General features: G+C 43.3%; 1 protein-coding gene across 4 annotated transcripts in view; it reads right to left on the minus strand.

The window, feature by feature from the left end:
* NEDD4 (NEDD4 E3 ubiquitin protein ligase) overlaps nt 1-22,286 on the minus strand; it is a 319,479-nt gene that overhangs the window by 119,631 nt on the left and 177,562 nt on the right. For all 4 annotated transcript variants that reach the window (XM_073618773.1, XM_073618772.1, XM_073618769.1 and 1 more), the window contains one exon: nt 15,231-15,333. In XM_073618773.1, coding sequence (XP_073474874.1) covers nt 15,231-15,333 — 103 coding nt within the window. The remainder of the gene's footprint in view (nt 1-15,230; nt 15,334-22,286) is intronic.

Below are 22,286 nucleotides of genomic sequence, written 5' to 3' on the forward strand. Positions count from 1 at the left end.
GCTAACATCCGATTGCAACACCATCCTAACTGAACTGGTGTCTGAGAACTACAGTATCCTAACCGAGCATAGAATCGGAAAAAAAGGAGGAGGCCTAGCAGTGATTTTCAAATCACATCTTGGGTTCACCAAACCAAATGTACAGAACTCATTGCCTTTCATGGAAACACTCTCACTGCATCTTCAAACAACACCTCAAGACACCATTCACATACTACTATGTACAGACCACCAGGACCAAAGACCAAACTCCTTACGCCACTCACTAAATTCTTCTCAATACACACCTTGAAAACCAAAAAACTGCTGGTACTTGGGGATTTTAACCTGTGGGCAAACTCTGCCCAAGACTACATCGCAACCGCCTGCATCAACTAAATGGAAGAACTTGGCCTTCAACAACTGATAAATTCTCCCACGCATGGTTCAGGACACACTCTAGATCTCATCTTCAAACAGAATATGGACATCAACGTATTTGAAAACACTCCACTACCATGGACGGACCACCATGCTATTAAATTTAGAATCACCACTAACACTATCCTCCAAAAACAGAAACGCGCAACAGCAACACACTGGAATAGAACTCAGAAGAAACTTCACTCTGATCTCTTCAAAACTACATTATCAAGCAAAATTCTTTTGCTAAACTCAAACCTCTCAACAGAACAAACACTCAACTCCCTAAACAATGTATTACTACAAACAGCAGACTCCGTGGCACCAAAACGTAGAACACTAATCCGCAAAAAAAACTCGAGTTGGTTTAATGGCACTCTCACCCTACTCAAGCAAGAACGTAGAAGAGTCGAAAGAGCATGGAGAAGAAATCCCACCAAGGAAAACCATGCTAACTACAAAGCACTCACTGTGAAATACCACAAGGCAATCTTCAAAGTCAAAAAAGAACATTTCTCAGACACCATCTCATCCGCCTTAAACCGTCTGCGGGAACTTTTCAAAATAATTGCTCAGTCAATGAACCCGACCTGCTTAGAGCCCCCAGCAAACGATACTCAAGAATTCTGCAATGAGTTATCAGATTTCTTCATCGACAAAATCGACAACATTCGGAAATCAATCCATCAGAAAATAACAACCAACCTCACTCAACCAAAGCAAAAAGAGGATATCGACAAGAACATCACTCAACCACCGAATTTCTTTTTGTCCCCAATCACCACAGACACGACTAAAAACATCATCAGAAGCCTTCGAGACAGCACATCACCGAACGACATCATCCCCACTAAACTGTTTAAAGAATGTTCCGACATCTTGGCCCCTACCCTAACACATCTCATAAATCAATCATTCAAAGAAGGGACTGTGCCAACCTCCCACAAGCAAGGCATCGTCAAACCCCTGCTAAAGAAACCCAATCTCGACCCTAACTGCTGCAGACCAATAACTAGCCTCAACGCCATCTCCAAGATTATAGAGAAAGCAGTAGTACAGCAGCTACAACACCACCTGGACACACACCAACTCCTGGACCCTCTGCAATCAGGCTTCCGCCCAGGCCATGGCACAGAAACAGCACTTCTCAAAATATGGGACGACGCCCTTGAAGCAGCAGACGACAATGAACAGAGTCTCCTGGTACTGTTAGAACTCAGCGCAGCATTCGATACAGTGGACCACAATACTTTACTTGTCCGCCTCGCTGAAGTTGCAGGAGCTACAGATTCTGCTCTAAAATGGTTTACATCCTTCTTAGAGAATCGCTCCCAGACAGTAAAACTAGGAACATTCACCTCGGAAACCCGGGCAGTCTCCTGCGGAGTCCCTCAAGGCTCACCCTTGTCACCAGTACTATTTAACATATACATCCGCCCACTTCTCAATATCATCAGGAAAACCGATCTCTGCTTCCACTCATACGCTGACGACACCCAACTCTACCTTCGCATCAACGGACAAAAAGACCTTCATCAGCAATTACAGAAATGCCTCACTTTAATAGATGACTGGATGACCACTAGCTCCCTCAAACTCAACGGATCAAAAACAGAACTTCTTCTTCTACAAGCTAACAAAAATTCCAAAATAAAGACTCCGTGGACACCTCCCACCATCCTCGGACAGACCATCTCTCCGAGCACCAAAGCCAAGAGTCTCGGAGTCATTTTTGACTCAGGAATAACAATGGATGCACAAATAGGATCAGTGGTCAGCGGATCCCTCCATCTCCTCCGCCAGCTACGTAGACTCATCCCCTTCATCCCAGAAGGACAAAACGGCAGTTGTGGGAACAATCATCAATTCCCGACTCGACTACGCAAATTCGCTCTACGTAGGACTACCCCAATATCAGCTTGCGAGCTTACAACACATCCAAAACACGGTAGCAAGACTGTTAACAGGAAAAAAACCCTGGGAATCCATCTCCCCATCCCTAAAGACCCTACACTGGCTAACCGTGAAGAATCGGATCACATTCAAGACCCTCTGCCTCACCCACAAATGCATACAAGGAAACGCTCCACTCCACTCTCCGTGAGAAAATAAAACACTACACACCGAATCGCAGTCTTCGATCAGCTAACCAAAACCTCCTTATCATTCCCAAATACCGCTACAAAGCAAAGGGAGAACGAAGATTCGCAGTCCAAGGACCTCGACTATGGAATGCTCTTCCAACCAACATCCGCATGGAAGAAAACCACCAGGCCTTCAGGAAAAAACTAAAGACCTTCCTTTTCTAAGAAGCTGACAACAGAGAATGCATCCAGCGCCTTGAGGCGATTCAGTTCGCATTTGCAGCGCTTTACAAATCATTCATTCATTCACAAATCCAGACAATCACATTGTCTGATTTTTGAAAGAATTTATATGCAAATTATGGTGGAAAATAAGTATTTGGTCACCTACAAACAAGCAAGATTTCTGGCTCTCACAGACCTGTATCTTCTTCTTTAAGAGGCTCCTCTGTCCTCCACTCATTACCTGTATTAATGGTACCTGTTTGAACTTGTTATCAGTATAAAAGACACATGTCCACAACCCCAAACAGTCACACTCCAAACTCCACTATGGTGAAGACCAAAGAGCTTTTGAAGGACACCAGAAACAAAATTGTAGACCTGCATCAGGCTGGGAAGACTGAATCTGCAATAGGCAAGCAGCTTGGTGTGAAGAAATCAACTGTGGGAGCAATAATTAGAAAATGGAAGACATACAAGACCACTGATAATCTCCCTCGATCAGGGGCTCCACGCAAGATCTCACCCCGTGGGGTCAAAATGATCACAAGAACGGTGAGCAAAAATCCCAGAACCACACGGTGGGACCTAGTGAATGACCTGCAGAGAGCTGGGACCAACGTAACAAATGCTACCATCAGTAACACACTACGCCACCAGGGACTTAGATCCAGCAGTGCCAGACGTGTCCCCCTGCTTAAGCCAGGACATGACCGGTCCCGTCTGAGGTTTGCTAGAGAGTATTTGGATGATCCACAAGAGGATTGGGAAATGTCATATAGTCAGATGAAGCCAAAGTAGAACTGTTTGGTAGAAACACAACTTGTCGTGTTTGGAGGAGAGAGAATGCTGAGTTGTAACCAAAGAACACCATACCTACTGTGAAGCATGGGGGTGGCAACATCATGCTTTGGGGCTGTTTCTCTGCAAACAGGATGACTGATCCGTGTACATGAAAGAATGAATGGGGCCATGTATCGTGAGATTTTGAGTGCAAACCTCCTCCCATCAGCAAGGGCATTGAAGATGAAACGTGGCTGGGTCTTTCAGCATGACAATGATCCCAAACACACTGCCCAGGCAACAAATGAGTGGCTTCGTAAGAAGCATTTCAAGGTCCTGGAGTGGCCTAGCCAGTCTCCAGATCTCAACCCCCAAGGAAAACTTTTGGAGAGAGTTGAAAGTTCGTGTTGCCCAACGACAGCCCCAAAACATCACTGTTCTAGAGGAGATCTGCATGGAGGAATGGGCCAACATACCAGCAACAGTGTGTGACAACCTTGTGAAGACTTACAGAAAACGTTTGACCTCTGTCGTTGCCAACAAAGGAAATATAGCAAAGTATTACGATGAACTTTTGATATTGACCAAATACTTATTTTCCACCATGATTTGCAAATAAATTCTTTCAAAAATCAGACAATGTGATTGTCTGGATTTGTTTCCACATTTTGTCTCTCATAGTTGAGATATACCTATGATGATAAATGACAATTACAGGCCTCTCTCATCTTTTTAAGTGGGAGAACTTGCACAATTGGTGGCTGACTAAATACTTTTTTGCCCCACTATATATATATATATATATATATATATACACACATACATACACACATATACACACACAGTATCTCACAAAAGTGAGTACACCCCTCACATTTTTAAAAATATTTTATTATATCTTTTCATGTGACAACACTGAAGAAATTACACTTTGCTACAATGTAAAGTAGTGAGTGTACAGCTTGTATAACAATGTAAATTTGCTGTCCCCTCAAAATAACTCAAGACACAGCCATTAATGTCTAAACCGCTGGCAATAAAAGTGAGTACACCCCTAAGTGAAAATGTCCAAATTGGGTACAATTAGCCATTTTGCCTACCCGATGTCAGGTGACTCGTTAGTGTTACAAGGTCTCAGGTGTGAATGGGGAGCAGGTGTGTTAAATTTGGTGTTATCGCTCTCACTCTCTCATACTGGTCACTGGAAGTTCAACATGGCACCCCATAACAAATAACTCTGAAGATTTGAAAAAAAAGAATTGTTGCGCCACATAAAGATGGCCTAGACTATAAGAAGATTGCCAAGACCCTGAAACTGAGCTGCAGCACGGTGGCCAAGACCATAAAGCGGTTTAACAGGACAGTTTCCACTCAGAACAGGCCTCGCCATGGTCAACCAAAGAAGTTGAGTGTACGTGCTCAGCGTCATATACAAAGGTTGACTTTGGGAAATAGACGTATGAGTACTACCAGCATTGCTGCAGAGGTTGAAGGGGTGGGGGGGTCAGCCTGTCAGTGCTCAGACCATACACCGCACACTGCATCAAATTGGTCTGCATGGCTGTCGTCCCAGAAGGAAACCTCTTCTAAAGATGATGCACAAGAAAGCCCGCAGTTTGCTGAAGACAAACAGACTAAGGACATGGATTACTGGAACCATGTCCTGTAGTCTGATGATACCAAGATAAACTTATTTGGTTCAGATGGTGTCAAGCGTTTGTGGCGGCAACCATGTGAGGAGTACAAAGACAAGTGTGTCTTGCCTACAGTCAAGCATGGTGGTGGGAGTGTCATGGTCTGGGGCTGCATGAGTGCTGCTGGCACTGGGGAGCTACAGTTCATTGAGGGAACCATGAATGCCAACATGTACTGTGACATACTGAAGCAGAGCATGACCCCCTCCCTTCGGAGACTGGGCCGCGGGGCAGTATTCCAACATGATAATGACCTCGAACACAATGCATGCAAAATGTCTCAAGCTCTGTCAGATTGGATGGAGAGCGTCTGTGAACAGCAATTTTCAAGTCTTGCCACAGATTCTCAGTTGGATTTAGGTCTGGACTTTGACTGGGCCATTCTAACACATGACTATGCTTTGATCTAAACCATTCCATTGTAGCTCTGGCTATATGTTTAGGGTCATTGTACTGTTGGAAGGTGAACCTCCGCCACAGTCTCAAGTCTTTTGCAGACTCTAATGCCGCGTACACACGACGGCTTTTCCGACGGGATTTTGCTCAAATTTGCCTTGCATACACGCAGTCACGCAAAAGTTTGCTGCAATTACGACCATCAAGAACGCAGTAACGCACACTACGACGAGCCGAGAAAATTAAGTTCAATGCTTCCGAGCATGGGTCGTATTGTTTCCGAGCATGCGTAGGGATTTTGCACGTCAGGATTGCCAGATGATCGCATTTTTGGATAGGAACTTTTCCTGACCAAAAAATTGAGAGCATGCTCTCAATCTTTTGCTGGCTGGAATTCATCCAGCAAAAGACCGATGGAGCATACACACGGTCGCATTTTCTGACGAAAAACTCTCAACGGTCTTTTGCGAGCCGAAATTCCAATCATGTGTACGCAGCATCAGAGGTTTTCTTCTAAGATTGCCCTGTATTTGGCTCCATCCATCTTCCGATCAACTCTGACCAGCTTCTCTGTCCCTGCTGAAGAAAATCATCCCCACAACATGATGCTGCCACCACCACGTTTCACGGTGGGGATGGTGTGTTCAGGGTGAAGTGTAGTGTTCATTTTCCGCCACACATAGCGTTTTGCTTTTAGGCCAAAAAGTTACATTTTGGTCTCATCTGATCAGAGCACCTTCTTCCACCTGTTTGCTGTGTGCCCCACATGGCTTCTCACAAACTGCAAACAAGACTTCTTATGGCTTTCTTTCAACAATGGCTTTCTTCTTGCCACTCTCCATAAAGGCCAGATTTGTGGAGTGCACCACTAATAGTTGTCCTGTAGACAGATTCTCCCACCTGAGCTGTGGATCTCAGCAGCTCCTCCAGAGTTACCATGGGACTCTTGGCTGCTTCTCTGATTAATGCTCTCCTTGCCTGGCCTAGTTTGTTAGTTGAGGTGGACGGCCATGTCTTGGTAGGTTTGCAGTTGCGCAATACCCTTTCCATTTTGGATGATGGATTGAACAGTGCTCTGTGAGATGTTCAAAGCTTGGGATATTTTTTTTATAACTTAACTCTGCTTTAAACTTCTCCACAATGTTATCCCTGACCTGTCTGGTGTGTTTCTTGGCCTTCATGATACTATTTGTTCACTACGGATCTCTAAGAAACCTCTGAGGGCTTTACAGAACAGCTGTATTTCTTCTGAGATTACATTTTAACACAGGTGGACTCTGTTTACTAATTAGGTGACTTCTGAAGGCAATTGGATTGGCTAGATTTTAGTTAGGGGTATCAGGGTAAAGGGAGCTAAATACAAACGAACACCACACTTTTCAGATGTTTGTAAAAAAAAAATGAAAACCATTTATCATTTTCCTTCCACTTCACAATTATGTGCCACTTTGTGTTAGTCTATCACATAAAATCTTAAAAAAATACATTTTTGTTTTTGGTTGTAACATGACAAAATGTGGAAATTTCTCAAGGGGTATGAATACTTTTTCAAGGCACTGTATGTGTTCCAGCAAACTGTAGTTCAAATGCCTTAGTATTGGAAATGCAGGTCACATGTTGCAGGCAAAGAGCTGATTGCAACATCATGGAAGTGGTCTATGTTATTCTCTGCACTTGTGGGTCATTCTACATCGGCAAGATGATACGAAAGATCTGTACAAGATCTCCACATACCATCTAATATTTCCTGTAGCTAGGCACGTGTGTTTGTAGCACAACAGTAATCCTAAAACCCTTAAGTGTCAAGTCCTGGAAGTCATCCCCCATAACGCTAGAGGGCGGGAGGGGCTTCAGCACGAGACCAAGTGGATCTGGGAACTTGAGGCAACCAGACCACCTGGACTGAATGACGGCCTTAGTTTTGTCCCCTTTCTGGAGAAGTAATTGGGACTTGCTCTCTGAGTATGTCATGGGTCCGTATTTAGTCGTGCCTCCTTCTTTCTTGTATATAAAGTGCATCCGGAAAGTATTCACAGCGCCTCACTTTTTGCACATTTTGTTATGTTACAGCCTAATTCCAAAATGGATTAAATTCATTATTTTCCTCAAATTCTACAAACAATACCCCATAATGACAACGTGAAAGAAGTTTGTTTGAAATTTTTGCAAACTGATTAAAAACTAAAAAAAAACACTTGTACATAAATAAGTATTCATAGCCTTTGCCATGACACTTAAAATTGAGCTCAGGTGCATCCTGTTTCCACTGATTATCCTTAGGATGTTTCTACAACTTGATTAGAGTCCACCTGTGGTAAAGTCCAAAGAATTGTCTGTGGACCTCTGAGACAGGATTGTATCAAGGCACAGATCTGGGGAAGAGTAAAGAAAAATGTAATTGAAGGTGCCAATGAGCACAGTGGCCTCCATCATCCGTAAATGGAAGACGTTTGGAACCACCAGGACTCTTCCTAGAGCGGGCCGCCTGGCCAAACTAGGCTGTCAGGAGAGAAGGGCCTTAGTCAGGAGGTGACCAAGAACCAGATGGTCACTCTGACATAGCTCCAGTGTTTCTCTGTGGAGAAAGGCGAACCTTCCAGAAGAACAACAATCTTTGCAGCACTCCACCAATCAGGCTTGTATGGTGGAGTGGCTAAACGGAAGCCACTACTCAGTAAAAGGCACACGACAGCCTGCCTGGAGTTTGCCAAAAGGCACCTGAAGAAGTCTCAGACCACGAGAAACAAAATTCTCTGGTCAGATGAAACAAAGATTGAACTCTTTGGCGTGAATGGCAAGCGTCATGTCTGAAAGAAATCAGGCACCGCTCATCACCTAGCCAATACCATCCCTACAGTGAAGCATGGTGGTTGCAGCATCATGCTGAGGAGATGGTTTTTAGTGGCAGGAACTGGGAGACTAGTCAGGATTGAGGGAAAGATTAATGCAGCAATGTACAGGGACATCCTTGGTGAAAACCTGCTCCAGAGCGCTCTGGACCTCAGACTGGGGTAAAGGTTCATCTTCCAACAGGACAATGACCCTAAGCACACAGCCAAGATAACAAAGGAGTGGCTACGGGACACTCACAAGATTCACAGGAACTCTGTAAATGTCCTTGAGTGGCCCAACCAGAACCCAGACTTAAACCCAATTGAACATCTCTGGAGAGATCTGAAAATTGCTGTGCACCGACACTCCCCATCAAACCTGATGGAGCTTCCTGCAAAGAAGAATGGGAGAATCTTCCCAAAAATAGGTGTGCCAAGCTTGTAGAATCATACTCAAAAAGACTTGTGACTGTAACTGGTGCTTCAACATAGTATTGGGCAAAGGCTGTGAATACTTATGTGTACATGGGAGTTTTTTCGTTTTTTATTTTTAATAAATTTGCAAAAATTTTAAACAAACCTCTTTCAGGTTGTCATTATGGGGTACTGTTTGTAGAATTTGAGGGAAATAATTAATTTAATCCATTTTGGAATAAGGCTGTAACAAAATGTGGAAAGAGTGAAGCGCTGTGAATACTTTCCGGATGCACTGTAATGTATACAATACATTTTTCTTTTTGGATTGGGTCAATGAAAAAAAAAAAAAAATAGGGCACCTTTATTTTTTTTCAAGGGTGCATTTGCAAATACTGTGAATACCTTTGGGCCAAGGCATTGTTTGATATTTTCTTGTACAGATATGGATGGTTTTAATGTCCTTTGGTATGTATCCACCGGGTGTATTTACCTAGGGGACGGTCTGGAGCGGGGCCATCAATGTGTGATAATCACGAATATGCAAAATTGGATACAGTTTGACCAAGCTCTGGGCACCAGTATATTTTGGTGGTCGTGCCCCATTCTGTCCACTAAATGGCGGAGATTGTAGCTATTTCTTGATGTTTTTTGTACCTTTATATTAATGTACCGATTGGTTCTAGATGCGCGTCATGTCACTGTGCACAATGTGTGTGTGAGGTTATGACTCAACGCGCATACGAGACTGGGAGGCCATTTTAAGAACTGTGGGATACATGCCAAACATTGTAGCCATACCTCTGAGGCAGCTGGGAGACCTATAGAATTCTATAGACCCATAGAGTCCTAGGGGAATCAGTGACTGCTACAACCTTCTAATGTTTGATGTATGACTTCCATGGGATTATCTCCATGCATAATTTGACGAATGCTCCAGTATTGGGACACTTGTATTGCACATAGATGTTTTTCCAGCCAGTTATGGACATATGGTGGCTAGTTATGAGCATGTAAAGGGAGGTAGAGAAGATTAGCTACACTGGAACCCTCCTCTGCACGACGCCTTTCACTTACCTACCATATTAGCAAAATATGTGACATGCTTTTCCAATACTAAGAAGTTTGAACTACAGTTTGCTGGAACACCTATAAGTATGCATTGTCTAAGTATAGTTTGTGAGAGAGGTTTTACTACATTGAAATCATCCACTGGGCCTTGCTCTCATTCACTCGCTACAAATCACTATATGTGACCTGCATTTTTATTGCTAAGGAGTTCAAATGTATAGGAGTACATATCATCGGAGTACAGTGTGTGAGGGAGGCAGAATAATATCCATGTGGACCTAGGATATTGGGCCCTCCTCTACACCACACTGTATATCTTACTCTACAACAGTGACTTTAATATTTAACTTATGTGGTAGACGTATGTCCAAAGGTGAATAGCACCATATATGACTTAACTAACATCAACGCTTGCAGATATTGCATCCTTAAAGAGGAGTTCCACCCAGGGGCTCCATTAAAAAAAAAAAAAAATTAAAAGTCAGCAGCTACAAATACTGCAGCTGCTGACTTTTAATTGGACACTTACCTGTCCCTGGGTCCAGCGATGCGGGGGATCGAAGCCCTGCTCCCCCCCCCTCCGCTCGTCGGCATTTCAACTGTGGGCGCCGGGCTGTGGCTTCACAGCCTGGCACCCACTGCGCATGCGCGAGCGGCGCCGTGCGCCGTGATTGGCCGCTCAATCACCTGGGACCTGTAATGGGTCCCAGATGATTGACAGGAGGGAGGGAGCAGAGCCGAGCCCTTCCTGTGCCGAGGGGGAAGTGATGTCACCAGCCCAGGCAAAGGAAGAGGCAGACTACGAGGGACCACCTAGCAACAGGCATTTAGAGGTAAGTGAAAAAAAAAATATCCAAATTTTTTTTGTTTTTTAGAATTTTTCAGGTATTTTTGTTTCTTTGGGTGGAACCCCACTTTAATATCAAAGTAATTCTATGCATTATATGATTTACAAAGTTTCCATGGACGTTTTTTTTTTTTTTTTCCCAACAAATTTTTATTGAAAGTGAAAGTACAGTACACGTTATGCAAGACTTACAATAGAGGAAAGTTTTAGCATACAATATTTGGTAGTGAATACTACACATCTTATTACAGATTTTAAGAGTATATGGTTAAGTGTTGACTAGCTTCAGTAAATGGATAGATGGATAATCATTGTACACTCGGTAGATATAAAAATGTATTTCCATCTGAAGGTGTCAGAGTGGTGAAGAGAAATAGCAGAATTCAAAAGACGGGATAAAATTGCTTTGCAACCATACCTTCGGTAAATACACATCCCAAAAAGTTCTGTGTACTTAATTTACTTAAATATGTTAGTGACAAGGGGTTTGGATAGAGTGTGTAGGAATACAGGTATATGTGGTTGGGGGGTCTCCTTTTTTCTCTCTCTCTGCCACAGCTCCCCCATCTTTTTCAGGGTAGACTCGTTTTGTATTCATCTGTGGTAAGAAAATGTAGCCAGCAGGCCCATGTGTTATTGAATTTGGCGGGTGTGTCTTTCGTTTGATGTATGAGTTCTTCCATCTCTGCAGTCTTTTGTATACGTTTATACCAGTCTGCTACAGTTGGTGGGTCAGGGGATCGCCATTTGCATGGAACACACATCTTTGCTGCGTTTACCATGTGCATAGCAAGAGAGCGGAAGTAGGAGCGTGTTGGAGTTGTGGAATGGTGAAAGAGGAATAGCTCTGGGGAGTAGTCAAGTGTGTAGGTAGTTTGATAACTCTGTGGACCTCTTTCCAGAACGGTTGGATTTTGGGGCATGTCCACCATATATGTATGAGGGATCCAATGTCTGTATGACATCTCCAGCAATGCTGGGGAAGAGCGGGGTTAAAGTGGTGTAGTTTAAGTGGGGTTCTGTACCACCTGGATAGTATTTTGAATGCATTCTCCTGTATCTGAACATTAATGGTTCCCTTGTGTATGTGCGTGTAGATATTTTCCCAGTCTTTTTCTGTGAGGATGATGGCCAGTTCTTGTTCCCATTTTTTGTTGTTCCATAGTAAGTTTGAGTTCTGGTTCGAGAATAACATGGTATATGTAAGAGAGATTAAGTGTTTTTGAAGTTCCTCTGCCAAGTATAGGGATTTGAAGGCAGTGGTATGTCTTGCCCATTCTGGTTGGGGTTTGGGTTTATTAAAAAAATGTCTAATTTGTACATACGTCCAGAAGGGGAATGAGGCTGTGTTCGTTTTGGTGGCCAATTCTTCTTGAGTCAGAAGGCGACCATCAGTAAAAAAGTGTTCTGCTCGAATGTTTCGATGAGGCCAGCCATCGGTTAGAAAGGAAGGATATGTTCCTGGTGTGAACTCTGGGTTGTGTGCTAATGGTGTCATTGGACCTAGGATGGAAGAAATATCATGTTTGTTGCACGCATCCCTAAAGGAGATCAGCGTTGGATTTATGAGTAGGTGAAATTTACATTCTGGGGGGACGTGTTGGGGTGTGGTCCAGGGGAGTTGAGCTAACGGGAGGGGTGACATTGATTGTTCCAGTCGGATCCAGTCTTTATGCCTAGTATGTATGTTCCAATCTATGATCCTTGTAAGGTGGCATGCTTGTTGGTATTTTTTTATGTCGGGTAACCCTATTCCTCCCTGAAGTTTGGGATATGTGAGCCTGGTGTAGTTAAGTCTTGGTTTTATTTTACCCCACACAAATTTTATGCAAGCTGTGCGATACGTTGAAAAAAAAGCAGGTGGGATTTTAATTGGGATCGTTTGCAAAAGGTACAATAGTCTGGGCAAGATGTTCATTTTAATGATTGCATTTCTTCCAAACCAGGAAAAGAACCCGGAGGCCCAGTTTGTTAAATCTTTAATTATGTTTTGTAGTAGTGGTAGGTGGTTTAGGGAGTATAAGTCAGTAAGGGATTTTGGAAGTTGTATGCCCAGGTAGGTGATTGCGCGGTCGTTCCAGGTGAATGGGAATATTGTTTGGCAATGTTTGTGTGTTGCGGGTGGTAGGGTGACATTTAAGGCGTTAGATTTTGTGAAATTAATTTGGAGGTTTGTTAGAGTCTTAAAGGTATCGAAGTCTTTGAGTAGGTTTGGGATAGTGGTGAGCGGGTCGGTAAGAAAAAGGAGTATGTCGTCCGCAAAGGCTGCTAATTTGTATGTGCGGTTTTTAATCTCTATACCTTTGACATTTGTGTTCTCCCTTAGTCTTCTCAGAAGTGGTTCAAGTGTGAGGATAAATATTATAGGGGAAAGGGGGCATCCTTAGCGTGTTCCGTTCGATATGGAGAAGGCATCCGACAGGTGGCCATTAACGCGGACTCTTGCGGTTGGGTTAGTATATAGCGTCATTATGAGGCTTAGCAGTTTTGATGGGAGGCCTATAGCCCGTAAAGCTTCCGTCATGTAGTCCCAGGCCACTCTGTCGAATGCCTTCTCCGCATCGAGGGAAAGCATGAATCCTTGTTGTTTGGTGGAGGTAAGCCAATGGTGGACGTTTATGGCTTTGAGCGTGTTATCTCTCGCTTCTCTTCCCGGGACAAATCCAACTTGGTCGAGGTGTACTAGTTGGGGGAGGAGAGGGAGAAGTCTGTTTGCTATTGTTTTGGCGTACCATTTGAGGTCTACGTTGAGTAGTGAGATGGGTCTGTAGTTGGAGACTATAGTTGGATCCTTATTTGGCTTAGGGATTACAGCAATGTGGGCGCTTAAGAGGTCTCTAGGGGGTTCTGAGGAAGACGTGAACGAGTTGAAGGCGGATAGAAAAAAGGGGGTAAGGGTACCTGCGTATGTTTTGTAGTATCCTACAGTCAGACCGTCTGGTCCGGGACTTTTGCCCATTTTTAGTTGTTTCAATGCTTGGTCAACCTCTTCTACGGTCAAAGGGTTGTCAAGATCGCGTGCCATGGACTCGGAGATAGGGGATGGACTGTATTTTCGTAAAAAGTCAGTGATTAGTTGTTTTCTTGTCCCTTCAGTTGCTATTGGGGTCATGGGGGAGAGGTTATATAATTTAGTGTAGTATTTAACGAATTGATCCGCTATGTCCGGTGTTGAGTTCATTTTTTTCCCTAAGGTATCTGTTATTGAGTGTATTGTTGTTGAAGCTTTTTTGTGCTGTAAAGGATCTCGCAAGCATTTTACTGGCTTTATTGCCGTATTCATAAAATGTTTTCTGCGATAGGATATATCTGCGACGTATTTGTTTTCCTAGAAGGTCTAACAGTCCCTGTCGGGCTTGAATAAGCTCAGTTAGGGTAGTTAAAGCTTGTGTGTGTTTGTGTGCTTTTTCTAGATTTTGGATCTTTTCTGTGAGTGTTTTATATTGTTGTCGTCGTTCACGGTTACGTTTCGCTGCTGCTGCGATAAGTAGGCCACGGATCACGCATTTGTGGGCTTCCCAATTAATAAGTGGGGAGGTGTCGGGGGGTTTATTCTCATGAAAGTACTGTTTGAGGCGTTTTTCGACTTCAGCTGCGATGGTGGGGTCAGTGAGTATGGAGGGATCCAATCGTCATATCTGTGAGCCCATGGACGTTTTTTTCTTTTTTGTTTTGATTTGTGGAGAGGGCATTACATCATGTACATGGAGCTGCCATTGCACCGCCAGAACAATATATCGGATTAGGCATCTATATTATTATCTGAGTAAAATGGAGGCGATTTTAGTATTTATATTCTAATATTTTTTGTGTACAATAAATTGGATTGATGTATGCCTTGGCTATAAGAAATGTTTGCATGCATACATACATATAGATTGGAGACCCTTTCCAGATCTGGTTGAGTCCATAAACTAGTATTGTAGATTTTGGTGTTTTATTTAAAAGCAAAATGTTTCCGCCCAATGGGCAGACAATATCGGGGAAAGTCTTCCTCCTGCTTGCAACAGACTTATGACATCATCTCAGCTTTAGACAAAGTCACTGACTTCAGCTCAAGGACAGATTTTTAATAATAACAGGTGGAGCTTTTCTGAAAAATGATTCTATTGCTGTATATTGCCGGGAATTTATTCATGCACACTTGTAAACTTAGTCCACTTTCAGCAACTGCTTTAGAGAATAAGTTAATGTTTTTTAACTTTTTTCCTAGTTTCTAAGTACTAAATATTTCTAAGTACTATGCAGTCATGAATCATTCAAAAGGACAAGAATTGATGTGTGCTATAAATAAATTCCAGTTTTACCAAATAGATATGTTAAAGTAAAGATTTCATAATATATATTAACAGCTCGCTGAAATCATAACAGAAAAGCCATGATCACAGAAATGTGTTTCAAAAAGCAAGTGAATTTAATTTTAATAGCTCTGTATCATAAGTAATCAAATATACAGATGCAAATAAAATAAAGCTATGAAACCAACCTCAAGCTCTTCACCTTGCTCTGTATTTTCTTCTTCTGATCCACTGCTTTTCGGTAAGTAACTCATTTTTAACCTAAGATTTCCCTTGACTTTAGATTTATGACTGTTAAAAAGAAAACAGACATTACTCATTATATAAGACATGTTTATACTAACACCTCTATAATAACAAGTAATAGAAGGCTACAGTGTTTAACCATTTTATAAACAAAGTGTCACAAAGACATCATTAAACGTAGTACTAGCCAGTGTGTACTGTGCTTCTCTGTCTGAGGAAAAAAATGTGGCCAGGCAAAAAGGAGAGTCTTCAGGAAAATCACTTAACAGTTGTGTCATGGTCTGTCATTGCTAATAAGCTATCAAAGTAATAAGCATGAAGTATTTCAACCGTTCCCATCTTTAGAATGCAGTATGCAATAAAAGTGATACTAAAGGTTCAGTTTTTATTTTTCTAAAATAAGAAACGTTATACTTACCTGCTCTGTGCAATGGTTTTGCACAGAGCAGTACTGATCCTCCTCCTCCTGGGTCCCCCACCAGCATTTCTGGCTCCTTCCTTCTTTACCCCCCCCCCCCCAGCAAGCCGCTTCCTAGGGGGGTACTCATGGAGGGTTGATTCCAAGCCGCACTGTGTGCATCTACTGACACACAGAGTGCAGCTTGGCCAGGTCCCCTGCTACCTCATCACTGGATTTGATTGACAGCAATGGTCTCATGAACAGCGTTGGACCGAGATCGGGCTCAGGTAGGTATTTTTGCTGCATCTAAAAGGTTTTTTTACCTTAATGCAGAGAATGCATTAAAGTAAAAAAAACCTTTAGCTCTTAGCACGACTTTCAAATTCACCTTTCAGTTAGCAGTAATCTTGTCAAATAAGAGGGTAAAACTAGTCAAAGACGGATCGAAATTTCAATCCATCTATGAGCTGGCTGGTTGTACTAAAGTCGTTGTATCAATTGATTTCAGTACAACCAGCCTGTCGGGTTTTCTTTTCATACGATCGCTGCCGCTGACCATAGCCCGCAGCAGTGATCATTTTATTTTGACTGCAGGGAAACCTTACACTGTCAGAATACAATAGCATAGCAGGGGGGATTCCCCCATTAACACTGACTGTGATGATGGGGAATCAAGTGATTTTCTGTCTTTTAACACTTGGTTGAAGGAAAGAAAATTGCATAGTGTTTGGCCAACCTAAAGAAGATAGTTACTTTACTTTCTACCAGTGCTCAAAGTGGACCTATATCCAAAAGTGAATTTTACTTTTTTTAAATACTCAGCCTGCAGTCTATTAGGAACCTCAGCCAAAGAAAAAAAAATTGAAAAAAATCCTGCAGCAGCCAGAAATATTGCTGATGAGACTTAGGGAGTTCATTTTTAACAAAAAGCTGTATTTGTTATGGAATGATTTATTAGTACAGCACTCACACGTGCGGTGTCGGCAGCCATTTTAAGCATGGGCAGATGAAGCTAGAACCTGTTTCATCCAGGATATGGATGACAGACACACACAGACATAGACACACACCCTTGCCAGTAGATGTCATTCTAATCCTCCTCACTGTAATGCCCCGTACACACGGTCGGACTTTGTTCGGACATTCCGACAACAAAATCCTAGGATTTTTTCCGACGGATGTTGGCTCAAACTTGTTTTGCGTACACACGGTCGCACAAAGTTGTCGGAATTTCCGATCGCCAAGAACGCGGTGACGTCAAGCACGTACGAAGAGACTAGAAAAGGCCAGTTCAGAACCAAGCGCGGCACCCTTTGGGCTCCTTTTGCTAATCTCGTGTTAATAAAAGTTTGGTGAGAGACGATTCGCGCTTTTTCAGACTCGTGGCTTTCAGATAGTATTCTGACGTTCAGTTTGTGCTTGTGGGTTTGTATCTGCTCTTCAGTGCGTGCAAGCAAGTGCCGCGTGACTTTAAGTAGTCATTGTGTTCTTGTTCGTTCGTTGCTGTTTTTCAGGTCGCTCTTCACAGGCCTTGCTGTTCTTCAGTGCGTTCTGTTACTTCGTTCTGAGCAGCCGACCGTTTTCTAGCCATGTTTCGTATATGTACTCCTCGTAGAGTTCGTGCTGTGCGGGGGCTTGGTGTTGGGGTCCTGACCTTGACACAAGTCCAGTCCATGAACAGGGTGGGGAGGAGTTCATGGACCAAGAATTGGTTGCTTCAGCGTGACCAGTTCTCTCATATGCCTTTGCTCCGTGAGAATAATCCTGATGATTTCAGGAACTTTCTCAGGATGACGGACCCCGTATTTCACCGTCTGCTGGCTTTGCTGACCCCCTATATCAGCAGGCAGGATACCTGCATGAGGCAAGCCATCACTCCGGAACAGAGGCTCGTCGCTACCCTGCAGTACTTGGCGACAGGGAGAAGCCTGCAGGACCTCAAGTTCTCGACAGGCATCTCCCCCCAGGCTCTGGGGATCATTATACCAGAGACCTGTTCTGCCATCATCCAGGTCCTGCAGAAGGAGTATATGAAGGTAAGATTTTTATCCTTTAATATCACATTTTATTGTATTTAATGTTTGCTAAGATATTGTATTTCTTTCCTCATTCCCTAATAACCATGATTGTAATATGCTGTGAATGTCCCCTTTGTTCTCATTCATGCTGGTTTTTTAGGTATTTATTTTTTAAGTCCTTCATACATATCTGCCTTCAATAACCTCCCCAACATGCTCTCCTGCCCCTATATTCACCTCATGTAGTCACTTAACAATGTATTTTATCAGCTCCATAGTAGTGCTTTACCCCAAACACCCCCTAAAATGTTTAGAAATTTGATTTGTGCTTTAAATTCAGGCAGAGTGCTTTTTTTTGTAGTGTCCCCAAATCATTTTTCTAAACCATCCCTCCCCCCAACTGCTAAGTCAGCTGATCCCAATTCTCTATCTATCCTCAATCATCTATCTGCTGACTTTGCCAAACCCATACACACTATGCCCATCTCTTTACTGGTCAGATTTATGGATGAATTCCCCAAAGCATGTAGTGCAAGGGCCTGCCTGTATACTTTCCAATGGTACTGTTTAAATTTTTTGTATTCTATTATTATCTTGATAGGTAATATCAGAATGTCCAAATGTCCTCAAATGTGTACAGTGTGTATTTATATCTTTGTATTATGACACTTCTTACCTGTCCAGTGGGCTGCCAATAGTGTAACTAAGGAGGGGCTGTTACAAGTAATACCCTGTATTTAGGCATTCATCTCTCAATGAAGTGAAGAGGGTTACCTGTCCATGATCCCCCCCCCCTATAATGTTAGAAATGGCCCATGAGAGGGGAGGGGAGGTTGAATATGATAGGTGTACCTTATACTTTGGTGTTAATTTCCCCTTAATAAATGGTATCTGGAGGTTGGCCAAGAATGTTTGTGCCTAATCTGCTTGCCATGTTTATGTGCAAAAATAGTAAATTATTTTTGTTTTCCTCAACAGTTTCCTTCCACGCCACAGGAATGGCAGACTGTGGCCTCCCACTTTGCCCAGCGGTAGGACTTTCCTAACTGCGGAGGGGCAATTGATGGGAAACACGTCCACATCGTCCCACCACCCAACTCGGGGTCGTACTATTTCAACTATAAGGGGTTCAATAGTATTGTGATGTTGGCGGTGGTGTCGGCTAATTACGACTTCTTGTATGTGGACGTGGGGAAGAATGGCCGGATGTCCGATGGTGGAGTCATCGCCCAGACGGAGTTCTACAGGCGTCTCCAGAATGGCAGCTTGGACTTGCCACCTCCAGAGGACAATGTGGAAGGACTCCTATTCGTCTTCGTTGCGGATGAAGCATTTGCGCTGGGGGACCATCTTATGCGGCCATTCCCGATGAGGACCCTCACCCCGGAACAGAGGGTTTTTAATTACCGGCTGGCCAGAGCCAGAAGAGTGGTGGAGAACACATTTGGAATCATGGCCAGCCGGTTCCGCCTATTTCTGACACCCATCCATATGGCGGAGTATAAACTTAATCGTCTAATCCTGGCGTGCTGTGTTCTCCATAACTTTTTATGCCAACATTCTGCCAACTATGCTGGCTCAGTTGGGCCTGAGGCCGGAAATCTACTTGATACAACCCTGACGGCGCTTGAAAGTGGCCGTCCTGGCTTGCCCTCCCTGAGGGCTGCCATAGGCCTCTTTTGGAGGGCTACAGAGGCCCTGGGAGCACCACACACCGTGGAGGATGACTTCGCTGCCATCATTGCCTCTAAAATGCAGAGGATGGAGGAGGGACAACAACTCATGTGTGAGTCGCTCATATTGGAGGCTCTTAATAAAGGTATTAGGGCCCAAATTACATCAGAGACACACCTTTGCGAACTCACACATGGTCCTCCTCCTCCTCCTCCAGGTCCTCCCAGTCCTCCTCCTCCTCCAGGTCCTACTCCTCCTCCTGCCACATCTCCAACAGCACAGCCACAGCCCGGAATGAAGCGTGGAAGGAAGACCAGAAAGTGAGGACCCTGGATCCAGTCTGGTCTGGCAAAATATGCAGCCTCTTGTGGTACCACAGCCTGGGTACACAGATGTCATCTGCTGCTTTCTGCGACTTCTGGACCAGACTGGCCTCCCTTACATATGGACTCCTCAGGCCACCAATTTTGATGTTCAAGAATTGATGTCTGCCCTGGGGGTCCCAGGCTTCGCTAATTTCTCCTGTTGATCCAGCGTTGCCTCCCTCTTTGTTTGGTTCTGAGCCCTTAATAAAGGATTTTTGTTTTGAATTATACTTGCCTATGTGTGTTTTACTTCCAAAAGGACAGTTTGTTGGTGAGGATTCAGGTACATTTCAAAAATACAATGTGAAATTAACAAGGGACACCAACAACAAACAATCTCCTTGAGATTAAATAATAAAAGATATCAATGGTGTTGTGGTAACTTGACACACAAAACACACACAAAAATAGTCTGGAGTAAAACTAAAAATAACATTAAACAAAGATCAGCCTTGGAAAAAATACAAACATAAAATCTAAACGAAAAATGGCTTTAAATCAAAAAAAAAAAAAATAAAAAAAAATTATGTCAGATGTGACAAACAACAATATATTCAGGGAATCCCAAGAAAAAAAACAAAAAAATAAGTTTGTGAGAAGTGTGTGTGAATATGAGCAGCAAAACTACTTAATTCTTGTCACATTATAAAGAAGAAGAGAGTGCGCTGTATTAAACCATTTTTAACACTGCAGCCTGACGAAAGTGCTGTATCCATTCTGAGCGCTAATTTTACCTGACCGAGCTGTTCCATGTCGAAATTTCTTCTGAGCATGCGTGGCACTTTGTGCGTCGGAACAGGCCACACACGGTCGGAATTGACGCGATCGGATTTTGTTGTCGGAAAATTTTATCTCCTGCTCTCCAACTTTGTGTGTCGGAAAATCCGATGGAAAATGTCCGATGGAGCCCACACACGGTTGGCATTTCCGACAACATGCTCCGATCGGACATTTTCCATCGGAAAATCCGACCGTGTGTATGGGGCATTAGAGTTGACACCTCATCCATTTAAACCCGAACACATATTAATTACACAGGTTCCGTGGCTGATTAAGGTGGTAATTAAACTCACTTAGGGCCTTATCTGCATTCAATTAGCCTCAGAACCTGTGGAATTCATATGTTCGGGTTTAACCCTTTCATGACTAAGCCTATTTTTAAAAATTTGGTGTTTACAAGTTAAAATCCGTATCTTTTGCTAGAAAATTACTTAGAACCCCCAAACATTATATATATGTTTTTTAGCAGAGAATCTAGAGAATAAAATGGAGATTGTTGCAATATTTTATATCACACGGGATTTGTGCAGCGGTGTTTTAAACACAAATTTTTGGAAAAGGGACACTTTCATGAATTTTTTAAAATCCAAACAGTAAACTTACCCCAATTTTTTGTATAATGTGAAAGATGATGTTACGCCGAGTAAATAGATACCAAACATGTCACGCTTTATAATTGCATGCACTCGTGGAATGGCAACAAACTACGGTACCTATGAATTTCCATAGGCGACGCTTTAAAAAATTTTTACTGTTACCAGGTTAGAGTTACAGAGGAGGTCTAGTACTAGAATTATTGCTCTCGCTCTGACAATCGCGGCGATACCTTATATGTGTGATTTGAACACCATTTACATATGCGGCGCGACTTCCGTATGAGTTTTCTTCGCTGCGCAAGCTCGCGGGGACGGGGGCGCTTTAAAAAACATTTTTTTTTAAATTTATTTTTAAACTTAGAAATTGTGTTTTAAAAAAAAATGTTTTTTTTTTTTACTTTTATTGCTGTCACAAGGAATGTAAACATCTCTTGTGACAGTAATAGGTGGTGACAGGTACTCTTTATGGAGGGATCGGGGGTCTAAAAGACCCCCGATCCCTCCCCTGCACTTCAAAGTATTCAGATCGCCGAAAACGGCGATTCTGAAAACTGTGTATTTTTTTTAATTCGGCGCCATCGGCAGCCGAGTAAACGGGAAGTGACGTCATGACGTTGCTTCCGCGTTTACAATTAGAAGGCTGGAATGAAGCCATTCATGGTTTCGTTCCAGCCTGTCCCCAGCCGCTGGAGTCATCCGATTGGACACCGGGTCTCCCGATCGCACGGGAGGCCCGGTAAGAGCGGCGGGGGGCGTCCCCTCCCACTCCTCCGGTATAACAGCCGAGCGGCTTTTAGCCGCATCGGTTGTTATACACGGATAGCCGATCGCCTGCAGCTGCGGGCCTCATCCTGGTATAACCCGGAAAGCCGAGTACGCAGATCTGCGTACGGTCGGCGGGAAGGGGTTAAAGGGATGAGGTGGCAACTCTACTCACTGTGCTCTGTGGATGCTAAGCACTGGATGAAAGTCCAAGCTCACTCTTACAACCATGTACAGGAGCCTGTGGACATGCCCTTCTGCTCTCCTCCTCCACTCTCTCAATCACACCAGCACACAGAGGCGTATCTAGTGAAAATGGCGCCTATGGCAAGCACTGAAACTGTGCCCCTCTCAAAACATTTGATACTCATCTTTCAGATAACCTTAACAAAAAAACAAAACA

This window comes from Aquarana catesbeiana, linkage group LG03 (genome assembly GCF_042186555.1).
Source record: "Aquarana catesbeiana isolate 2022-GZ linkage group LG03, ASM4218655v1, whole genome shotgun sequence".
Lineage (NCBI taxonomy): Eukaryota > Metazoa > Chordata > Amphibia > Anura > Ranidae > Aquarana > Aquarana catesbeiana.